Source organism: Pipistrellus kuhlii, unplaced genomic scaffold (genome assembly GCF_014108245.1).
Source record: "Pipistrellus kuhlii isolate mPipKuh1 unplaced genomic scaffold, mPipKuh1.p scaffold_m20_p_1, whole genome shotgun sequence".
NCBI lineage: Eukaryota > Metazoa > Chordata > Mammalia > Chiroptera > Vespertilionidae > Pipistrellus > Pipistrellus kuhlii.
In genome coordinates, this window is record NW_023425404.1 from 81,985,317 (window position 1) to 82,007,934 (window position 22,618).

Below are 22,618 nucleotides of genomic sequence, written 5' to 3' on the forward strand. Positions count from 1 at the left end.
ATCATGAGGACATAAAACCTTACATATTTCTAGTGCATATACAGGGTGGGGCAAAAATAGATCTAAAATTGTTCATTTTGAAAATAATAATAAATAATACAAGAATAAACTGTTTCTCATACTCACAACTGTAAACCTACTTTTGCTCAACCCTGTATGTAAGGTAATCTGGAGGACAGATTAGAATCTGAATGGGGAGTATGTTAGCTTTTATGCATTAGGCTTGGATAAACATAAGTGGAAAAAACAGCAAGTATTAAAAAATATATTAGAGACATTTTTATATTCTCTCATTTATCATAATTTTGAGGGCCTGCCATGTACTAAGGTAGTTTCTAGGACATTGGAAAACCATTACTTGAATCTATAGGCAGGAACAATTTTATTATTTTAAACATTGGAAATACTGTTTTATACTGCTGAAGTTTTAACAACAGTATTATAATACTTGTCAATATAATCTAGGAAGGCTGTTCTTCATCTGTGCTTCATTTGGATAGCCACATCTTTTATCTGTATTGCTTTTCCTTACTGAGTTATTCCTTTAGAACTGATTATTCAAGAGAACAAAAGTTATCTTAATGGTGGACATTCACTTTTTCGTCACAGAACACTGGCATCTTGCATAATGTGGATACTCCTGACTTAAAAAAAAAAAAGTCATGGGTTACAACTGCTTTCAATAGGAGGTCCAAATTCTAAGCATCTTTATATGATCAGGTGCCTGCTTCCCTACCTCTGCAGCCTCATCTAGATTTTAGATCAATTAGGACAAGAACATTCATTCCACAAATAGTTAATGAATAAAATAATTGCTATACCATAGACTGACAACTTTCTAAGTATTTACCAGATTTCGCACATATATCAGAACATGAGTGTATTCTTGGTCAATGAATGACATTTACATCACACTTAAATTTAGTGTTGTAATTAATGGAAGTATAATTCTTGCTTGATAACAAATATAGTGAAAAATAAATTTTATTTATATATGTGTATTACTCAGAGACCTGGCAAGAGACAGATGACACACTCAAAGGGTAAAGTGAAAAGAGTCTGACGAAGAGACTTGTATATAGGCATTAAGGGAAACAATACGGTATAAAGTAACTGAGGACTCACAACAGGAGGAAACTACTATCATTCCTAGGCCTGAAGGGATGAAAGGAAAAAGCCGTTTTTAAAACTTGCCAAGAACTGTATCCAGAAACAGGGTTGTTTTACTAGAGCCATGGCCTTAGGTAGAGGAATGAAGTTACTGTCAAAATACAGACAAGCAGGAGGGAGTATGGGGAAAGATGAAATAAAATGTTGACTTCTCTACTTTCTTCCTCTGATCATTTGGCAATGCCTCCAAAGTGACTGAAATCAAATAGGAACAGGAGGGTAAAGGAGCCTAAGTGATATGGTTCACACCCCAGAGCATGAAAGGCAGACATGGACTTTGAAGGACAGAGAATAACCAGCATAATATGAAAAAGCAAAGCTTTTTAAAGTTAGAATAATTCAAAAAACAAACAAACAAAAAGAGAAAAGAAATTGATCCAAACAGAGCTGGGTCAGACCTGGGACAAAAAAAGGAGAAAAATAGTGATTAAACAGTAAAACAGTAGAGGGGCATAGTATCTAATCTATATAAGTAGGATAAAGAGAGTGAGCAAAGAAATAAAAAATAAATTAAAAAATAGAGGCATGAAAGAATTAGAAGGTTTTGACACAGGGTATGTCACTTTCAATTGTTGTTAAAGCAGAAATTTATTAGAACCAATTTATATAGTTTTATAGACAAAAAAAAATTAGAGTCCTCAATATTCAGACAATGAACTCTATTCTCAGAAGTGTTTTGTGAGAAGACCAAATTCTTTGCACCCCCTTCAAAAATATACTTTTGTTTATACTCCTGAAAATGATGCATTACACAAGGTGTCAAGAAAAATCTTTTGAGATCCCCAAACATCTGCAGAGTGAAAGAAAAAAAAAAAATCCAGAATGCAGTGTCTTCTCACAAAGGTATAGTGCAAGAGATACATAAATGGTGGCCATTTCAGAGGAGTGCATGCACATCCGACAGGCCATGAGAAGAGCATGAGGGCCCAGCGGGGCAGCACCTAGCTGTGGAGCCTGGGCTCCAGGGCCTCCTCCTTTTTTTCCTCATTTTATGAAATAGCTGTCACTCCCAGCCATTCAGACTCTGGAAGGGTGCCAGTCACTTTACTAGGTGCTTTGCCCAAGGACCCTTGCTGTAATTACAAATAACTTTTGTCAATTTCCATTTCTGCTGCTTCCTCCATTTTTTTCCTGGTCATCCATGCTTTCAGAGGTGTCCTCTAACATCTCTTCTATGATCCCAGCCTTCAGCATCTCTTCGGACAGCTCCAGTATGGTCGCCTAGATTTCTGGGATCTTCACAAGACTTTGCATGACCTTCATCACTTCTGTGCTCTTCTGCAGGGAACCAGTCACTCATCTGAGCTTTGGATTCATAGAGCTTGCTTACAGCCTTTGTTGACCTAATCAACTCTTTGGCCAGGACCACACAATGGTCGTTTTGACCCTTTTTGGAAGTGTATTTCACAGGTAATTCCATTTTTTTCTTCTTCTCTTTGAATATCTATTTGCCTATCAACTCTCATTTCCTTTCTTATCTTCAATGACCACTCATCACCAGCTCTTTTGGTTTTTCCAAATAGCCCCATGGCTTACTGAATTTGTCTTGCCCTCTTTGGCAGGTCATGGGCAGCTGGGCAGCCATCTGGTAGCTGTAAATGACCAGGGTATGTCTTATTACCAACTTTTTATGTGAATTTACAATGATGGGACATCTAAAACCTGTTATTCACACACACACACACACACACACACACACACACACACACACACATATATATATATATATATATATATATATATATATTTTTTTTTTTTTTTAATTCTCACCAGAGTATAATTTTTCCATTGATTTTTAGAAAGAGTGAAGGGCTGAGGCAGTGGGGGGGAGGGGGTAAGGGGGAGCAGGAGAGAGAGAAACATCAATGTGAAAGAGACACATCAATCGGATCAAACCTGCAACCCAGGTATGTGCCCTTGGTAGGGAATTGAACCCATGACTCTTTGGTGCAAGGGTGGGCATTTTAACCACTGAGCAACATTAGACAGGGCCACTGGAAATACTTTAAATACACCTACTCCAAGGATTTAATAGTGGTAGTAATTGTAACTGAAGATCTGTGGAATATAGGAGGCCAGGACTGTAGGACAAACTGTAGGTCAACAGATATACACTGTAAGAGAACCAGCCAGTTGCTAAAAGAAGTTAAAATTCCATAAAAAATAAATATATGGCGACAAAGGGGGGAAAAACAGTAGAAACCAAACTCAGACTTCTGATATCATGATAAATAACTAAAAAGACACTTAAATACAAAATATGCATGTTTCGTACAAATTACCTACCTATAGATGTTTAGTATAGAAAAAATGTTCAAGTTCATAGAGAATATCAATATTAACATTTTGATTTTAATATATTAATATTGATATTAATATATCTTCTGTGGAAGTGGCATTTTAAAGCAATCTTTATTGTGATTTTATGGAAAAGATTAACTTTAATTTTTGGATGTTCATCAACATCCTTCAAACATCTATGTATATACATAACATTTCTCTGTATTGCATGTTTCTGAAATATTGCACCCCAATTAAGAAACTCCATTTCACTCACATATTAAAAATAGAAGCCTTATTCCACAGAGAGGGAAATACCATTTTGTGGTGGAAGAAATAATAAAATCACATGAAGGTCTGGGGAAAACATTTGTCCCTATTATTCCTTCCTGGGAGGCTTTATTCATAGGTCCTAAGGAAAACTGTCGATTCTGCATCATCCTGTAGTCATGTTTCCATCCTGATTCAGTCATTGTAGAATTTGGTGGAACTGCAGGCAGTGAAATGAACATTGCTCTGTATGTGAACCACATACCTAGAGTCACTAATGAGCTAAGGACTGAGGAGCAACTTTAAGGGATTCTAAATTCTAAATTACCCATAGGTAATTTATACAAAACATGCATATTTTGTATTTGAGTGTATTTTTAGTTATTTATCATGATGGGGCAGGCCAAGGTTTCAATTTTATTCTTTTTCCTTCTAACCTTTAATATTTAAATCATATTTAATCAACATAATTAATATTCTACCCTTCCATGAAAATAATCCATTTTTTATTCTGATGAAGACTGTAGAAACATGTTATACTTCTCAAATATGTTCAGAAACTTAGGTACATGGAAATCATAGACTCCATGTGGAAAATTGTGAGATACCTATATTTTAAATTTAAAATAATTTTGTCAATTTTTACCCTCACTTATACATGTAATATGGAAAGCAAACAGTAGGTGCAAAGGATTCATGAAAAAAATATATAGAAAAGAACTCAATATTGAAAATATTCTACTCATTTACATTCTCTCCTTACATTTAAAAATTTTCAGCAGAATGCCTCTTTCGGTATATATTCCCAGTGCTCACTAGAAGCAGTGTTAACATTTTTGGATGTAAAAATAGCATATATTGTATATTGTATGATGAACTAAAATTATTAAAAACCAACAATATACATGTTAAACTCTTACTATCCCCATCATATTTGATTTAACTAAACTTGAATTTTAGTAACTGTATTCCTTTTCTAAATTTATTTTAAAGATTTTTCCAATTCTTTAATTATAATTGAGGTAAGAACCATCACATATGCATCAGGTTTAAAGGAGCAATTTATTCTGAGATTTACTTTCCAGTCCAGATTTGAATAAATTTGGGAACATTTACACTAAATAAAATATAGTAATCAAATATTCAATTTGCAATATACATAATTATTGCAGAATTTTACAAAATTAAAATTTTGTATTAGAAGAGCTGGGATACCAATATTTCATATACATATTTTAAAACATAATGAGAATAGTTAATCACTTGGGAAAAATGATTATGGGAAAACTAAAATGAAGAACATTGTCTCTTGCCAAAACCGGTTTGACTCAGTGGATAGAGTCGGTCTGTGGACTGAAAGGTCCCAGGTTCAATTCTGGTCAAGGGCATGTACCTTGGTTGTGGGCACATTCCCAGTGGGGGGTGTACAGGAGGCAGCTGGTCCATTTTTCTTTCTCATCGATGTTTCTAGCTCGCTGTCCCTCTCCCTTCCTCTTTGTGGAAAATCAATAAAATATATTTAAAAAAACCCAAAACACCAGAATATGTGACAGTAAATGGCTTTCACATCCATTTCTTCAATGGCTCCTAAAAACTAATGTGAAGGTAGATAAACAACCCTTACTTTAGCTAAGAACAGATTCAGAAAAGGGGAACAATATTAATTTAGGAAATACTGAGTACCTACTATTTGACTAGGCACTCTACTAGGTGCTGAGGGCATAGACATAAACAGCAGTTGGGGGGGGGGGGGAGGTATATTCTGCATGGAGTTAAATACATCTGGCCCAAGCCAGTAAGCATTAAAGGGAGAAAATTATTTCTACTTAATTTGTCCTTTCACTTTGTCTGATTTCAAGGTGAGGATAAACAATGAAGGAAACTTATGAGGGAGGGACAGGACAGACATTTCATAAAAAGCAAACAGTATGTGTGATTATTTCCTAAGTTTAAGAATAATTATGATGTGAGCCAAACTTAGAGAGCATTTTTTTTTTTCTTTTGGACTGGAAAGTAGGAATTAGGATAGGAAACTTACCACTTGAACCAGGCAAAGCATGGACTCAGTTCTGGTTCTGACACACACAACTTCAGTGAACAATGTGTTAAGGAAAGCAAGAACTGCATGTACTTAACATGATCATCCAGAATAATAATTCTAGTTTTGACATTGAAGGTGAGAATTAATATAGACATAATGGATAGCAAAGTATATTTATAATCTCATTTCACACACCAATAAATAATGTATTCACTTCTCAAAATGCCATAGTAAATGTGAGTGAGAAAATTTTCACCTATATTCAGGATTAGACTTTCTAGTTTTAAATTATGGACTTTGGCTGTAAATTTATTTCAGTTGAAAGGTTTGAAGGGATTATTAATGAATCTTCTAAAATTCTGGAGGGTGTTTAAAAGATTATTTTAACATAATAAAGAATCCTGCCATAGGTATGACAAAAATTGCAGGCATAAATTTGTTGAGCACTACTGTGTGACAGCACTGTGCTGGGCAGCTATGTTATTTCTAATCATCTATATGTCACCTTTCCATTTTCTCTACCAATAATTCTTATATTGTTAATTTACAACTATATTATTTGAAATGCAGCTCAGCTCATTTATTCCACAAACTTGGTTCCCAAAACACTTCCTCAATGGAGAGGAGGGAAAAGCTAACTGACTACTTAAGAGGACTTCCCGTGGAATTTGTGGTGTTATCTATGTGGCCTTTCAGAAAGCCCCCAAACTTGTACAACGTCAGGGACTTGAGATAAAATCAGCAATCTGTTTCAAAGACCTCATCTTTCTGTCGTGCTTCCTGCATTGAGGACCAATACAGTAAGCCCATTTAGGTGGTAAATCGCGGCCCGTTTTCACCTTCACTCTGAATCTGTAATGCCCATGAACCCCAACTCCTGAGACCACTCCAAGGGGAAAGCTGGGAGGAGCTCAGAAAGCAGGTCAGCCAGCCAGGCGGGGCAGGCCAAGGTGACAGCAGGTGAGCCAGCTGCTGATGAGGAAGTGAGACAGGGACCCTGTGGGTATTACTCATTCCACTTTACCGCCAAGCTGGCTTTCAAGCGGAACTTGCAGCCTCTCTTTCAATCCAGCTGAACTTCTAATTGAAGTCTCTTCCCATCCCGGTTTGCTGAGGGGGGAGGGAGAGGGAAAGGACCGTGCGTCCGTGTAAGGGAAGAGTCAGGACAGTGGGGTCAGGTAGCCTCTCCGGTGACATCCAGTGTCCCCGTCTTCAGAGGTCAAGCTTCCCAAATGAGTTCCTCAAGCCCGCGTTTCCCCTAATCCGGAAACTCCCCGGGGTGCCCCGCACAGGACCCGCTCCGGAGCGCAGACGCTGCGTGGGAGCAGGGCCCAGCCTTGAGGAGGAGGAGGGAGGACAGGTTGCCCAAGTCACTCCGAGGGCACAGGGTCCCCAGAGCCAGCCAGACCCAGGAGCGCCCCGCGGGTGTGGCCAGTCCGCCGCAGAAAGCCGCGGAGCCTCCTACTCCACCTCTCTCACTCCGGCAGCCGGCCGCCCTCGGACCCCATCCCCGCAGCTTCCCGGTGCCCCTCTCCCCGACCCCGTGACAACTGAGGGTAAATTCTCCCTCGCCCCTCGATTCAAACGCGGCTGTTTCCACGGCGGCCGCAAACCGCCCTCTCCCTAGCAACAAGGTTCCGGCCGTAGAGCGAGCGGCGCTAGGTGTAAGGAAGGTGATGTCGTAAAGCCTCGAGTGTCGTAAACCAGGTGCGGTGGGGAGGGGTGGAGGCGGAGGGGGAGGGGGAGGGGGAAGGGGAAAGGGGGAGGGAGGGGGAGGAGGTGACTCGAGCATTTAGACTCAAGCGAGAGGATCATGGCGGATGGCCCCAGGTGTAAGCGCAGAAAGCAGGCTAACCCGCGACGCAATAACGGTGAGTCGCGGAGGGGACCGGGGAGCGGCGGAGTCAGGGGGAGTCGGGCGGCCGGGGCGGCCCGAGGGTGAGGGGGGCTAGTCGGGATGGGGGCGGCCGGGGCAGGGACGGGCAAAGTGGAGTGGGAAAGTAGAAAGTAGTGCTCTCTGCCCCCCTCAGCTGCCGGAGCCGCGCCGCGGCCGCTCGCTCTCCCTGAACCGTTATGTCTCTTACCTGGTCTCTCTCCGCCTAGCGGCTCCCGCCGCCGCTGCCGCCTGCCTGGACCGTTAGCCGCCGCCGCCGCTGCATCTCCGGCGCTGGGCAGGCGGCCGGGACGCGGCGTTCACTTTTCTAGTCTCGGGTGGAGCGGCTGTTGCTTCTTTTCGCACTTTTCCCCACTCTTCTGCCCCTCGCGCCTCCCTGCCCCCCCTCCCCGCAACCGCCTTCGCTGCATTTCTCCGGGCGTGGAGGTTCCCCGGAGCTGGGAACTAACTTGTCCGGCCCTGACCGTGCAAAGTGGCGTCGGCGCGCCGCGGCCCCGGCCCGCACCGGGGCTCGGGCTCCGCGGCGCGGGCGGCGGGGGACGCGGCCGCCGGCTGCGTGTCGTCCGTGCGCGCGTGTGCGCGGGGCCGGCGGGGCGCGCCGCGGGCGGCGGCGGCGGCGGCAAAGTTGGGACCTGCCGACGCGCTCGCTCGGGGAGTGGGGGTTCGCGGCGGAGGCGCGGGTCCTTAACGCCCCTCCTCTCCCGCCCGCGCCCACCGCGAGCCCCGCTCGTGAGGTCCGCGTCCTGCGGGGCGCTGGCGGGGCGGTCTGGGGCCGGCGGCGCGGGGGCCGCGGTGTCTGTGGAGTTGTTACCTGGTTAGAGACCGGGGAGCACCGCGGGCAGAGCCCTCTCCCCGGGGAAGACTCCCCGCGCCGGGATGGGCCCTCTGCGGACGCCTCTCTTTTTTTCTGTTTCGGTTTTTGGGGAAGTTGTTACCTGGGCCAGACGCTCGGAGTGCTGAAGCCCGATAATGGAGCTGGGATGGCGCTCGCGGTCGCGGGTGGAAGGGGATGGGGGAGGGGGCGGGCGGACCGACGGACGCGCGCGGGTCCTCTGCTCGCGCCGCCGCTGCAGCTGCAGTTGCAGTGTGTATTGATTTGTGCTGGGGAAACGCACATGCCTGGGTCTGGGGAGAGAGTTTAAAATAAATACACGGATAAATCAATCACGGAGAGACTGTGAGAGCGAGACCCGAACATGTGGCATGTGGCTGTTGCACAGTTGCTTTTTCCAGTTTGGAGAGACCTTGTAAATTGATGGTATTTCTGCTTATCTTGGGGGCGATTCTGTGCTCTCTCTCTCCCTCCGGTTCAGCAGCGAAATGTCTGCTGATTGTTATTGTCTGGACAGTTCCTGTGGCGAGAGGGGCGATGCTGGTCCGCCGGGGCGGCGTGAGCGCGGGGCCCCCGCCCGCGCCGGGTACCTGTTTGTATAATAATGGGCGGCGACGGCCCTGCCGCCCTGCGGCCCAGGCTATATAAGGAATTAGGCGCACATTTAGGGCCGAGGGGCTCCTCCGGGCTCCTGCCTTATTTTAAAAATTAGTTTTTAAGAATAGGGAAATAAATGCGCCTGCATTGGGATCACTGTGTCTTCCAAAAAAAACGAGGAAATGTGTGTATAAGGAAAAACTCTCGCGCTCCCCCTCCCGCCCCACCCCCGCGCCCAGACTCCCTTTCTCCCTCCCCTCGCGGATGCGAAACGCGAGGTTTTGTAACCTTTCCAGGCAATTTTAGGTTTTGTGTGGGATTTCCTGTCTAGGAGCAGATACGAAGATTTTTTAGCCGTTCCAAGACGTTTCCTTCCAATCGTAAACATATTTTAAAAAATATATTTGAGCCTATATTAAAATAACCGCTTTCATGAATAATTTTAGTTATTCGAATAAACGTTTTTTAAAAGCGTCTATCTGCTATGCTTGAGAACTAATATTGTGGAGAGAGATGACTTGTTACAGCAAAGAGCGAAACATAGGCTATTGAAATTTTAATTTCCTGTTTTAGCGTCAAATAGTGTGCGTTCTATATTGAGCTGTTGCTGCTGTGGCTTTATGAAAGGTAAGTTGGTTCGGAAAGGGCTGTTCGCTTTTTATCTTATGTAAAATGTTCATCGCCATAGAAAGGGTTTTTTCTTGTTGCTGACGACATGTGTATGACATGTGAGACTGAACCACCCAGCGTCGGTGCAGCTGCTGTAAACATGTTTACCTGAACAGGAAAGAATGGATTTTTCTCCCAAGGAGTCTGTGATATGAATATGACCACCCATAAGGCATATCAACAGATGACTTAAGGGGGGAAAGCTATTTTGAAAGGTACTTGAAATCAACAGGAAAAAAGAGGTTCTCCGTCGCTGCAGCAAATGGCAACTTGTGCAGGTAGAAAAAAAGATGGTGTTTAGTTTTCTCCTGCATGTATGTCAGCCCCCTCCTGCCTGCTACTTTCATTCTCAGGGGACGGATTTATTACCACGCTTGCTGTCAGTGTTTTTCCTTTGTGTTTAATGTTAGAAAAACAGAATTTGGGGGCTGTTTGGCACAAAATGTCTTGCCTGCAGTATGCATTATTCTGAGAAAACAAAAGGTGTTTAAGATAGCACTGTACTACCATAGGTAGCTTCCATTTTCATCACTTTTGGTTCTGTCCTTGTATTTCTTTTTTGTCCTTAAATACATCTCATTCATTGCTGACGACTGTCACCATGCTATATGATTAAGCTTTAAAATTTGCAAAATGAAGTTATATGTATATATAGTGAAATCTCAGGGTAGGTGCTGGTTATTTCTTAACAACGCAGTCATTTAAGTTGCAGTTGTTTATTGGAAAGAATTGCTTGGGAAAATGCGAACTCTTAACTATTTTTAAATGAAGAAATCAATGCCTTATCCAGTGGCAGGTAGTCATAGAGATACTTCATACTGTTATTTATATATAAATAATTTTGTTTATTTTCAAATAAGGTATGCATATTAAGCTGATGATGAGCTTTAAGTAAAATATTTTAATTTTCTTTCTAGAATATCTTCAGAGTAGAATATTAATAGGGGAATCAATAATGTTATCTGACAGGGATAAACCAATTAAGCAAGGTGTGGCCAAAGCATCAAACCTTATATAGTAACTCTATGGTAATGATGTTAAAGGAGTCGGATTAGAATTACTTAAATCAATTTTTATCATTTATAATGTAATGTTTTGTTTGTTGTAATTTGAAAACCTGTCTTCTCATTTTCTACTTCTATTTTCTATGTGATTTTCTTATATATATATATATATATTTATTTTGGAGAAATGTACCCTGGCTACTAATGACAACATGCTGATTAATTCACTTTAGATGGAATAGCAGGTACATATCTTTCTGTCATTTGCACTACTTGCTGTCTTTGGAAACCACCAGTAGAGGATGCTAACAAAAAATGTTTATTGGTGTAGTAGTACCATAAGTCTGTTTATCTCCTGTTGAATGAGGCCTCTATGTTGATAGGGATCTTTCATGTAATTCCGAGTCTGTTTTTTGAGCCAGCCTTGGATAAATTAGGCATAAGCATTTTTCTAATCTACTGAGACTAGAAAGAGGTAATAATGTTTTAAATTAAACAATTTTAAAATTTGAGCTTTTTAAATCTTGAAATTGAGGTGGCTATTAATTTAGTCTCACTTTAGATCAGTCATATAACTGCTTTTAAAAAGTGTTTTATGTTATTACGTTTAAAGAAGAACATGTAATGATTGGCCCATATTTATTTTGCATATTTACTATATTTTTAACTATTTTTATTCATAGTAAGAGCCCTGAAAAAATATTTTTAGACATTAAACTATATTAATGGTTGGTATTTTAAGAAAAAATGCAATTAATTGATTGATAATAGTGTATAATTATTTCTCCATAACTTAGGTATACTTAAAGTATGTATGGGTTGGCAGACAACTACTAATGAAGGCCTTAAGCAGCAGTCACTCAGATGTTAGTGATTTTTAGATTATATATTTTCCTCCTTTTATTAATTAAAATCAGGTAGTGTATACATAATTTTAAATTTACCAATTGTAAATTAAGGAATATAAGTTTGTTTAGAGGATTTAAATGCAATGGATAAAGTTTAATGTTTGTTAATTACTATGTGCTTATATAAAAAGGATTATTTAAAACAATGTATATTAATACAACTTTCACACAAAAATAATTGCACAAGACTTCAGGAATTTAGTTTTTTGTTTGTTTGTTTGTTTGTTTGTTTTTTAGTTTGTGTTCTTAAATATAGTTTTACATTTCCTGACAGATAGTTCTTAATTTTGGTGGTCTCCTAATTCCAAGACCTTAGTAGTGACTAGGTGTGATTCACTTTTTTGAATGAACTGAGGAACTTGCTTACAAAGACATGATATACAAATTGTAGCATGGAGCAAAACTGAAAGTACCTTACAAATTGAGAGGATCAATAATTTATTAACATGACCCTTTATAAAAGCATATGAAATACTTGATTCATACTTTATTTTGTTCCTCTAGTATCCAGTATTTTTGAAAATGCCATACTATGTTTACAGTTTTAGTCACTTTGAAGCATGTGGTGAAAAAGTTATATCAAATTGGGAATATTTTTAAAACATTAGCATAATTATTTCTCATAGTTGTGTTTTTCTACCCATTTTTGCTTCTCCCTGTACAAATCACTTCTAAGCATGTGATTAGATATAAACATAGATGCAATATCATGTGAAATTATATTGTTAGCTACTTTTAACTATCTGTATTGAATTCAGTAAAGAAGAAAAATCATACAGATATTGGAAAAAGATATGCATTAGTGTGCAGAAGGCAGCAAGAGGTTAGATGACTTGATGAAATTATAGAAATAGCACTTAAGATTGAAAAATTTCCTTAATTTTTTTTTAATTCCATAGAAGAAGTGAGAAGGAGAGAAAGAAACATCAATGAGAGAAAATCACTGATTGGCTGCCTCCTGCACACCCCTTACTGGGAGGCAGGGGGTAAACCCACAACCCTGGCATGTGCCCTGATCTGGAATCTTAACTGTGACCTCCTGGTTTAAAGGTTTCTTAATCTTTGTGGCTTGATCACTAATTTTTCCAGAAATACATGTAATAGAGATATAAAGTAAAATAAAAATTCAGTGTTGAAAGAAAAATTTTGAAATAGAAAAGTTCCCTGATTAAGAAATATAATAAAATTTCTTTTAAAAGTATTTTAAAAGTCTACGTGCCATATATACTACTTGTTAAAATAATTATGAAGCTGCTAAAAGAAAATTAATGGATATACATATAGTAAAATAAGTTTTGTAGTAACCCAAGTTAAAAGTAAAAGTGATCCATTATATAGGTGCTGCTATAGGAAATTACCTTTCCTTTGGATAGGACAGTGTTTTGAGAATTGTATTCCTAAAAGAGAATATTTTTAGGACATGAATGTCCTAAATTTTTTTGGTATGGTAAGAGCATGTCTACATTTGAACCTTGATGGAGGTGGGTTATGCTCTTGTTACCTTAAGAAACTGGGTTGCTTTAGACTATGACAATATACAATATTATTTAAATAACAAAACACTATCTGATAAGTAATATTTGCAGAGAAAAAAAGTAACATTTTAGAGTATATCAGTTAGGTGTATATTAATTGAAAAATTCCAAAAGGGAAGAGCAAAAAGAGCCAAGTTCAAGTCTATACTTATATTATAGCTATGAAACATTAGATTCTTGATTTTTCACCCTTTAAGAAGTTATTTTTCTCTCATTTATTTCTTCAGCCATCTTTCTTTTATTTAATACATGTTCTCTGCATTCATAGGGATGACATTTATATGTCCATATACACATTTATCCTCATAATCAACTTTATATTTTTACTGAGACTTGACATGTGGAGTTTCAGGTATAAACTGGGTTTTTGAAGAAGATCTTATAGTATGGTAATCTGGGAAAACCTTTATCATCTCTTTTGCAGTAAGAAATACAGCTGTGCTAGAGTTATTAGTAACAGATGTTTTATGACATTTTAATTCGCACTATCCCCATACCTCCCTCAGTCATGTTTAAAATTAAATGTGAATGGAAGATAAATATGGGAATGATGTCAGTTTTTTTATGTTTATTGTTGTATTCTAAGTAAGTCCTCTTGTCTCTTTTATAATCTAATTTCAAAATTTTAGGTATTTTAAATATTCTGAATTTAGCTTTTTAGGCATTTGAAGTGCTCTGATTTGAATTTTCTTTTTAAAAATTTTGACGCCACTATTCTTAGGTATTTCATTACCATTCATGTGCACTAACTTACAATATATTCTAATTTCCTTTTTTCTTAAGGTCTTTATATTTACTTAATCCACCGCTCTAATTGAACGTTGTTTTTTGTTAAATGCCAAGTATGACTGGTTTGTTAATTTTAAAAAATCATCATTCTTTTGGGAGTATTACATCTTTTAATATAGAAGAGACCTTTAGAGCTTATTTTTATCTGAAAACTGATAGAGATAAGCTGAAATGTACCGCCTTCAGGTAGAAACTAGATGGCACTTTAACATGTGTTTTGAGAAGGGGTAATAGTGACATGTAAATCTTTTAAGAAGTAAATTGACTGCCTTAGATACGTTACCACCTGACTCTGCCTTAGATACTTGAAAAGGTTGTGAAGCTGAGACCGGTTTGGCTTAGTGGATAGAGTGTCGGCCTGCGGAAAGGTCCCGGGTTCGATTCCGGTTAAGGGCATGTGCTTTGGTTGCGGGCACATCCCCAGGGGGGGGGGTGCAAGAGGCAGCTAATTGATGTCTCTCTCTCATCGATGTTTCTAACTCTCTATCCCTCTCTCTTCCTCTCTGTAAAAAAAATCAATAAAATATATATTTTTTAAAAAAACAACAAAGGTGGTGAAAATTGTATCTCTTTAATGTTTTCACCTTTTTATCCTAAAAAAATTAAGTTGCTCTTTGATCCTATTGCTACATAACTTCTCTAAATATCTTAATATGTTTTTTGTTTTTAATTTTGGGAGTGGATATGGGGGGAGGGGATAGTTGAAAGATAGAGGATATAATTTATCATATGGCAATCCTGAGGCAGAAGTTAAAGTTGTACCCTGTTTGGTGTGTATGGTTTTATTAAGCTTTTTTCAGGTAAAGTTTATATACATCATTTTGCATGTATATTTTGCTAAGTTTTAACATACAATGTGTAAGTGCCACCACAATCAAGATACAGAATGTTTCCTTCATCCCCCCAAGTTCCCTTAATCAATCCTCTCCACCTCTAGTTCAAGCAACTACTGATCTGTTCTTTGACTACTAAAGATGGGATTTACTGTTTTTAAGGTTTTATATAAATGTAATAATAAAGTAGGTACTCTTTTGTCTGCTTTCTTTTTGCACAGCATGATGTTTTTGAAATTCAACCATATTATTGCATCTATTAATAGTACATTCCTTTTGTATCACTGAGTAGTATTCCATTGCATGAATATTTCATAACTTATTATCCATTCACCTACAATGGACTTCCTATTTGGGTTTGTGGTTCTTCACTATAGAATAAAGTTTTTATGAGCAGTCACATATACATTTTTTGTTTTGATATATACTTTCTTTCTTTTAGATAAATACCCAAGAATAAGACTGCTGAGTCATAATAAATGTATATTTAACTGTGTAAGAAACTGCAAAATTGATTTCTAAAGTACTTACAGTATTTCATATTTCTACTGGCAATGCATGATATATCTACTTACTCTAATCCTTGAAAAGAGATCGTCCATATTCCAAAAGGTGATGGTTGCATACTTTTGTTTTTAATTTGGATTTCATTAGTTCTAATGATGTTTGATTATCTTTGATGTACTTATAGACCATTTGTGTAGTTTCTTTTGTAAAATGACTGTTGCAATCATGTATCCAGTTTTAATTGGGTTGCTTATCTTTTTATTATTGAATTATAAGAGGTTTTTAAAATATATTCTAGATCCAAGCTATTTTTTTGGATATAGGTGTTTAAAAGATTTCTTCCTTTCTGAGGCTCATCTAATTTTCTTAATAGTATTTTTGAAGTGAAAAAGTTGTAAATTTTGATGAATTCCAACTTTTGATTTTATTTATGTCCTTGACACATTTTAAATTCATGTAGACATCAGGAAACTAAAGTTTCAGAGAAAAGATGCACAAAGAGAGTGGCCATAGTTAAGTAGAATGTAAATGTTATCTTCATGGTTTCTTATTTCCTCCATGGTTTTAATTGAGCACTGTACTAATTATTTTTTAATTTCTTTATTGATTAAGGTATTACATATGTATCCTTATCCCCCCATTGTCCCCTACCCCACCCACTACTCATTCCCTCACCCCCCCCCCCTGTTGTCTGTGTCCATTGGTTAGGCTTATATGCATGCAAGTCCTTTGGTTGATCCTCTTCCCCTTACCCCCACCCTCCTCTACCTTCCCTCTGAGGTTTGATGATCTGATCAATGCTTCTCTATCTATGGATCTGTTTTTTGTTCATCAGCTTATGTTGCTCATTATATTCCATAAATGAGTGAAATCATGTAATATTTATCTTTCTCCGACTGGTTTATTTCACTTAACATAATGGTCTCCAGTTCCATCCATGCTGTTGCAAATGGTAAGAATTCCTTCTTTTTTACTGCAGCATAGTATTTCATTGTGTAGATGTACCACAGGTTTTTAATCCACCCCTCTGCTGATGGGCACTTAGGCTCTTTCCAAATCCTGTCTACGGTGAATTGTGCTGTTATGAACATAGGGGTGCATATATCCTTTCTGACTGGTGTTTTTAGTTTCTTGGGATATATTCCTAGAAGTGGGATCACTGGGTCAAATGGGAGTTCCATTTTTAGTTTCCATACTGTTCTCCACAGTGGCTGCACTTCCCACCAGTCTGCATTCCCACCAGCAGTGCAGGAGGGTTCCTTTTTCTCCATGTCCTTGCCATCACTTATCATTTATTATATTTGTTGAAGATAGACATTCTGAAAGGTGTGAGATGGTACCTCATTGTCATTTTGATTTGCATCTCTCAGATAATTAGTGACTTTGAGCATGTTTTCATATGTCTCTTGGCCTTCCTTCTGTCTTCTTTGGAAAAGTATCTATTTAGGTCCATTGCCCATTTTTTGATTGGGTTGTTTATCCTCCTTTTGTTAAGTTGTATGAGTTCTCTGTAAATGTTGAAGATTAAACCCTTATCAGTGATAATATTGGCAAATATGTTCTTCCATGCAGTGGGCTTTCTTGTTGTTTTGTTGATGGTTTCTTTAGCTGTGAAAAAGCTTTTTATTATGATATAGTCCCATTTGTTTATTTTCTCTTTAGCTTCCATTGCCTAGGAGCAGTATCAGTGAAGAAATTCTTTCGGCATATGTCTGAAATTTTGCTGTCTGTGGATTCCTCTAGTATTTTTATGGCTTCCCATCTTATGTTTAAGTCCTTTATCCATTTTGAGTTTATTTTTGTGTATGATGTAAGTTGGTGGTCTAGTTTCAATTTTTTTTTTTGCATGTATCTGTCCAATTTTTCCAACTTTTGATTTTATTATTCCCAGGTGGTCAGTGTTCATCATAGCGACTAATTGTTCTAGTGGGTCCACTGTAATGGTTGTTTAGGCTTTTATTATATAGATTCCTAGAAGTGGGATCACTAGATAGTGATTTTTCCTTTTGAGCTGAAACTATGTAAATTCACTTTCAGAGGTTTTTCAAAAGACAGCATTTCCTACTTAATTTCAGAAAAGAAAAACAGGCCACTCGAGTGAATTACATGTATATGTATTATATTGTAAGTAGTTTACTTTTTTTTTTTTAAAAGGAATAAAAGCTCTTGCAGCTGAGTAAAGACGTTTTCTAAGGTCACATGTAAATTTACAGCAATTTATAGCTCTGACCATCAGATAATTTAGGATGTTCACAAATAATTCAGGGTAATTATGAAGTGTCCAATTAAAATGTGGTATTTGTTTGCCCACTTATATTATTTTTGCTTAATCCATCACAACACAGCCTAGGACAGTAAATTACACCCCCTGGAAGATTTGGGGGGTATATCCTTCATGAAATGTTTCCCAGAAAATGAGAAATATTTCCTGATTATCTGTCTTATTTAAATTCATGCAAAATTGGTTCTTTACTTCATAATTTATTTGTGTTGTTAATTTAAGGGCCACAGGAATTTGCATTAAATTTTTTCCTTAAAAATTGGGTCAGATGAGTTCTCTAGAATGATTATATTGTCTGATTGGTGGCTTCAAGTCTCCATTTCTCTACCAACCACCAGGATATCTTTCTTTCAAATGTCAAAATATTTAGAGATATATTTTATGAATAATAAACTCATTCTTCTGGTACAGACTTGGAATTATTTGGAGGGTAAACTATAGAAATTTAAAAGTCTGGTTTCTGTTGAGTGGAGCTGTGGTTAATCTTAAAAACTCTTTGTTAACATTTTAGTAATGGCACTAACATTCAGAAAGAGAAAAATCACCTTTTTATTTTCAGTTTTATATAATTTTACATTTTGGTACTTAATGACCTACCTGCTGTTCTTGGTATGAGATTAGGTAGTCTAATGTAATAAATAGTTAATGATTGCCTATTGTGTTGTGCAGACACTGGTAATTGCTGGAGATACATTGCTGGATAAAGTTTGGTTTTGAACTTACAGACTTCACAGTTAAATTACAGAAGAGTCACAAAAAACATCTGTAATACAGTATAGTTACTGTAATTTATAGAAATAGGAAAAATGGCCAAAGAAAGCATTAATGGAAGAGATAATACTTAAATTGAGTTTCAAAGGAGATTGGTTGATTAAGAATGTGTGTGTGGTGAGTATTTAAGTGAGGACAACCAATCTGGGGAAAAGCAGGAGCAAAGGCCCATTGGTGAGAAAAGCATAATGTGTTCTGGAAGTGCAAATTAGATGTGTGTGTGGGGTGTGGTAAGAGTATTTAAAAATAACAGAATGATGGAGAGGTATGAAACCTTGATTATGGGAAGTTTTTTATGCTTTTTTAGGAGCTCATTTTATTTAAATAAATGCAAAATTTCTTCTTCATAATTTATTTGTGTGTTAATTTTAAGACCACGGGAATTTGCATTAAATTTTTCTGGGCTTTGGGAAGTCAGTCATTCAAGAGTTCTAAGCAGGTCTTTTGTATTTGTAGTTATGTTTAATGGATTAACTTTGTTAGCTGTTATGGATGATATATTTTAAGGGGAAAAAGATTGGAGGCAGGGAGAACATTGGGAAGTAGTTGGTTAAATGAGAGCTGATGAGGGCTTAAACTGAGGCCGTGTTAATAAAAATGCAAAAGAAACAAATTTCAGACTCTACGTTTGTTGGTAAATAGTAAATTCAGCAGAACTTGATGTTTGGAAAAAGCTAGAGGAGGAGAAATAGACAAGTTTAATAACATAGTTTTTAGCTACAGTGCCTGCATGTATGATAATGTCATCAATTTAGGTAAAGATCAACTAGGAAGCTAAGGAAGTCAGTTTTGGATATTTTGAGTCTAAGATGGTAATGAAATAGCAATGGGGAAGTTATAAAAGGCAATTGCATTTTTTTAATTTGAGGCTATGGGATGTAACTGGAAGCTCTGGGCTGAGAAGTGATTGAAACCATGGGACCATATAGGGAGCATATGTGGGCTGAGGAGAAAATAACAGTGCAGAAGACAGGATATTGGGAAGCATAAATTTTTCAGAGTCAAGCAGAGAAATGAAACTCACAAAGGAGAGGAGCTAACCAAGAGCAAATGAAATAATAATTGAGCTGACCTGCAAATCCAACTGAGACTAGAACCTACACATTTTTTAATGAAACAAATTATTATACATAGCTATAATTTCCTTCGATGCCTTCTGTAGCCAAAATGAGTGATGAAGATCAGAATGTAGCCTTAATCTAGCATTGAGGTTATGAGTTTAGAGAAACCAATGTGTTGAAGTTAGGACAATTTAGATGATAAACTGTGGCAAATGTTGCATATTATGTGTTATGCATGATTATATATAATTTAATATATAAATATAAAATATATAATTTAATATGTAAGTTATTCTAAATACTAAAAGACTAATATGCAGATCTACTGAATGGCTGATCTACTGGTCGAACAACCAGTCACTATGATGTGCACTTTCCACCAAGTGGCAGATGCTCAACACAGGAGCTGCCCCCAGGCCAGCCAAGGCAGGTGCCAGCAGGGTACCCTGATCGCCCTACCAGTTGTCCTGCAGAGGGAGGCGACTGGTGGCAGCAGCAAGGGGTGGGGCTGGTGAGCAGGCAGCACCAGGCTGGCCAAAGTGGGTGCCAGCAGGGGCCCCTCTACCACCCCGCCAGTTGACCCACAGATGGGCCCTGATCACTGGCCAGGCTTAGGGGCCCTACCCATGCACAAATTTCATGTACTGGGCCTCTAGAATATGTATAATTTAATGCTCATCACAGAAGATTCTGTAATGAGGGCAGGAAGGTATTTCTTCTATGTGTATTCTCTGTGTCTAACATATAGAATGGGCTCAAATATACTTGTTCAACAAATAAGTGAATATGAAATATATATTATTTGTTTTACAGATGTAGAAGTTGGTCAAGAAAAGATTAAGTAATTTATGCTATTTAGTGATAGAGCTTATAGGAAAGGAAGTGAACCTAGGAGAGGGAGCTGGTAGAAAATTGAGGGACTTTAGGAATGGCTATCTCCACGAAATAAAGTAGAAATGAAGGCATGAAAGATATAGAAGGGAAGGAAATATGGTCAGAGAAAAAAATGTTAGAGTTTACAATTGTTTGGGATGGAGTTGTTCTGGATGATTACAAAGAGTTGTTCTGGATGATTACAAAGGGTCAGGTCTTATGGATGGATTGGAGTAGAAATGTTTATGTTGAAGCTCTGTGGCCATCTATGTAGATATTGAAAGATTTTAAGGTTATTATAGGACTTTGGGTAGAGAAGAGGATTAATAAATGAGAAGCTATTATATGGGAGTACATAGATGAGGAAGCATAGATAATGAAATTGATGAATGTCATGATATTTCTTTGAGCTCCAGCTTTTTTTTAATTGAATTTATTGGGGTGACATTAGTTAATAAAACCATACATGTTTCAAGTGTGCAACTCTGTAATACATCATCTACATATTCTAACATAGGTTAAGGTTAGATCTAAGTTTAGTTTGCTGAAAAGACAGGAATAAACTGAGTTTGCTGAATATGATTTATTTTTTTCCTCCTGAATATGGCTAATCTTATTGGAAAAGATAAAAAATACTCAGAATATAAATACAAAAGTGTTAAGTTTTGCCTGCTATTCCAGCCATACTTAAGGTATGAATTCTAAATGTTACATTTCTTTTCTACAAAAAGCTGTACACTTTTTAAATATAATTAATAGAATATACTCTTTGTGTTTATAGCAGCATGGTTCTCTCTCCTTTGGTTGCTGTTGAGTGAGTACACATCCTGAGGGTGTTACAAACAAAATGCACTTGCTCTTCTAAATCCTGATTGGCATTTGTTCCCAGTTCCCTAGCTAACCCTTTTACCCTTCCCCTTTCCCAAGTCTCTTTTTTGAATGCTTTTGTTTCAAGAAGCTCTTGAGAAGTTTCTACATTACATTGTGGCACAGAAAAAAAGTAAAATTCATTTTAGCACTAAATTATAGTTAACATTTTAAGTTGAGCATTTTCAGAATGAGCAGTCAATCTTCTTTTATTTTTTAAGATATTTCTATTGCTTTGAAAGCCTCTAATTTCTTTTCATATATTTTGATAGCATTGTAATTTCTGTCCTGAATATTTCCCTTCAGGGAAATATAAAAATTCAGTAATTTATTATAGGATTTTGTTAAACCTAAAATTTTATTATTTATCATTTTAATTTAAAACATTATAGAATTTTTATTTTGTATAGTTATGCAAGTGTCTGTGTGTGTGTGTGTGTGTGTGTGTGTTTCACACAAATAAGTATCAGCCTATGAATAGGTCTTTGGAAATTGAAGGTAACCAAATATGTTATAAAATATGTTTATATAATGAAAAGGTTGAAGGAGATATCTTTTAGAGAAGATGTAGTATGATTTTGTGGTTCTCTATGCTCTGCCCACATTAGATCTTAATAAGGAGCAACTGAAATATTGCTAAATGACCTTTGACACAGAACATATGAGGGCCCCAAGTATGATTTCACTTTCACCTTCTTCTTTGTAAATCTAAATGCTTGCTTGTCAAATAAGATGTGTGTTTAGATCTTTTTACTGAATGTACCTTGAGGAGAACAGCTTGGGGTTAAGTAGGCATATTGTTTTGTTAACAGAGTTTTGTTGGGGGGTAGGGTGACAGTTCTTTCTGAGAGAAATTACAAGCTGAATGTTGCTATCTTCTACATGCCTTTCCCAGCAGCCTCACTGAGCCCTAGTGATTTCCTTACATTAAAAGAAAGCAGGCTATGTGGGTTGCTTGTTAGTATTTGTGGTTCCAGTTTGATCCAAGTTTCTCTATTATATAATAAGCACATTAGCTGACAAGTCAAGGCACTGTATTCGTATTCCTAAGTATCTCACTTTTTTTTAAACCAGTAAATAAGTTACATTTATCACAGTAATCATATGAAGTTTTTCATGTATTCAGATATACGTATAGCATATATTAAATTATTTGTACCCAGGTGGGTAGTTCAGTTGATTGAGTCATCTCATCCACCAAAAGAAAGAAAAAAAAAAAAAAAATTGCAGGTTGGATTCATGCCAGGTCAGGGCACAAATCTAGTTGCTAGTTAAACTCCAGTCAGGGCGTGAGTACGGGAGGCAATATCTCTCTCTCTCTCTTTCTTTCTCTCTCTCTCTCTCTCTCTCTCTCTCTCTCTCTCTCAATAGAAATGTGTTTCTCTGTTCAGAATTTTTTGTAGACCTGGTGATTTAATCATTTTGTTACCCCTTAA

At 37.7% G+C, this 22,618-nt stretch overlaps 1 protein-coding gene, 1 long non-coding RNA gene and 1 pseudogene across 17 annotated transcripts in view; 1 reads left to right on the top strand and 2 right to left on the bottom strand.

Annotated features, from left to right (window-relative positions):
- LOC123652907 overlaps positions 1 to 8,989 on the bottom strand; it is an 80,522-nt gene extending 71,533 nt beyond the window's left edge. Inside the window, exon 1 of the long non-coding RNA XR_006742470.1 lies at positions 8,467 to 8,989. This is a non-coding gene — a long non-coding RNA (uncharacterized LOC123652907). The remainder of the gene's footprint in view (positions 1 to 8,466) is intronic.
- Positions 366 to 8,473, bottom strand: LOC118727773 (annotated as a pseudogene).
- Positions 7,270 to 22,618, top strand: part of ZEB1 (zinc finger E-box binding homeobox 1) — a 223,514-nt gene continuing 208,165 nt past the window's right edge. For 6 of the 16 annotated variants that reach the window (XM_036453599.2, XM_036453616.2, XM_036453658.2 and 3 more), the window contains exon 1: positions 7,531 to 7,632. In XM_036453599.2, the coding sequence (XP_036309492.1) occupies positions 7,575 to 7,632 (58 nt within the window). In that variant the 5' untranslated portion in view covers positions 7,531 to 7,574. Of the gene's footprint in view, positions 7,469 to 7,530; positions 7,633 to 9,354; positions 9,712 to 9,773; positions 10,032 to 22,618 lie in introns of those variants that run through there. The other 10 variants (XM_036453683.2, XM_036453691.2, XM_045586078.1 and 7 more) reach the window with 7 other exon arrangements.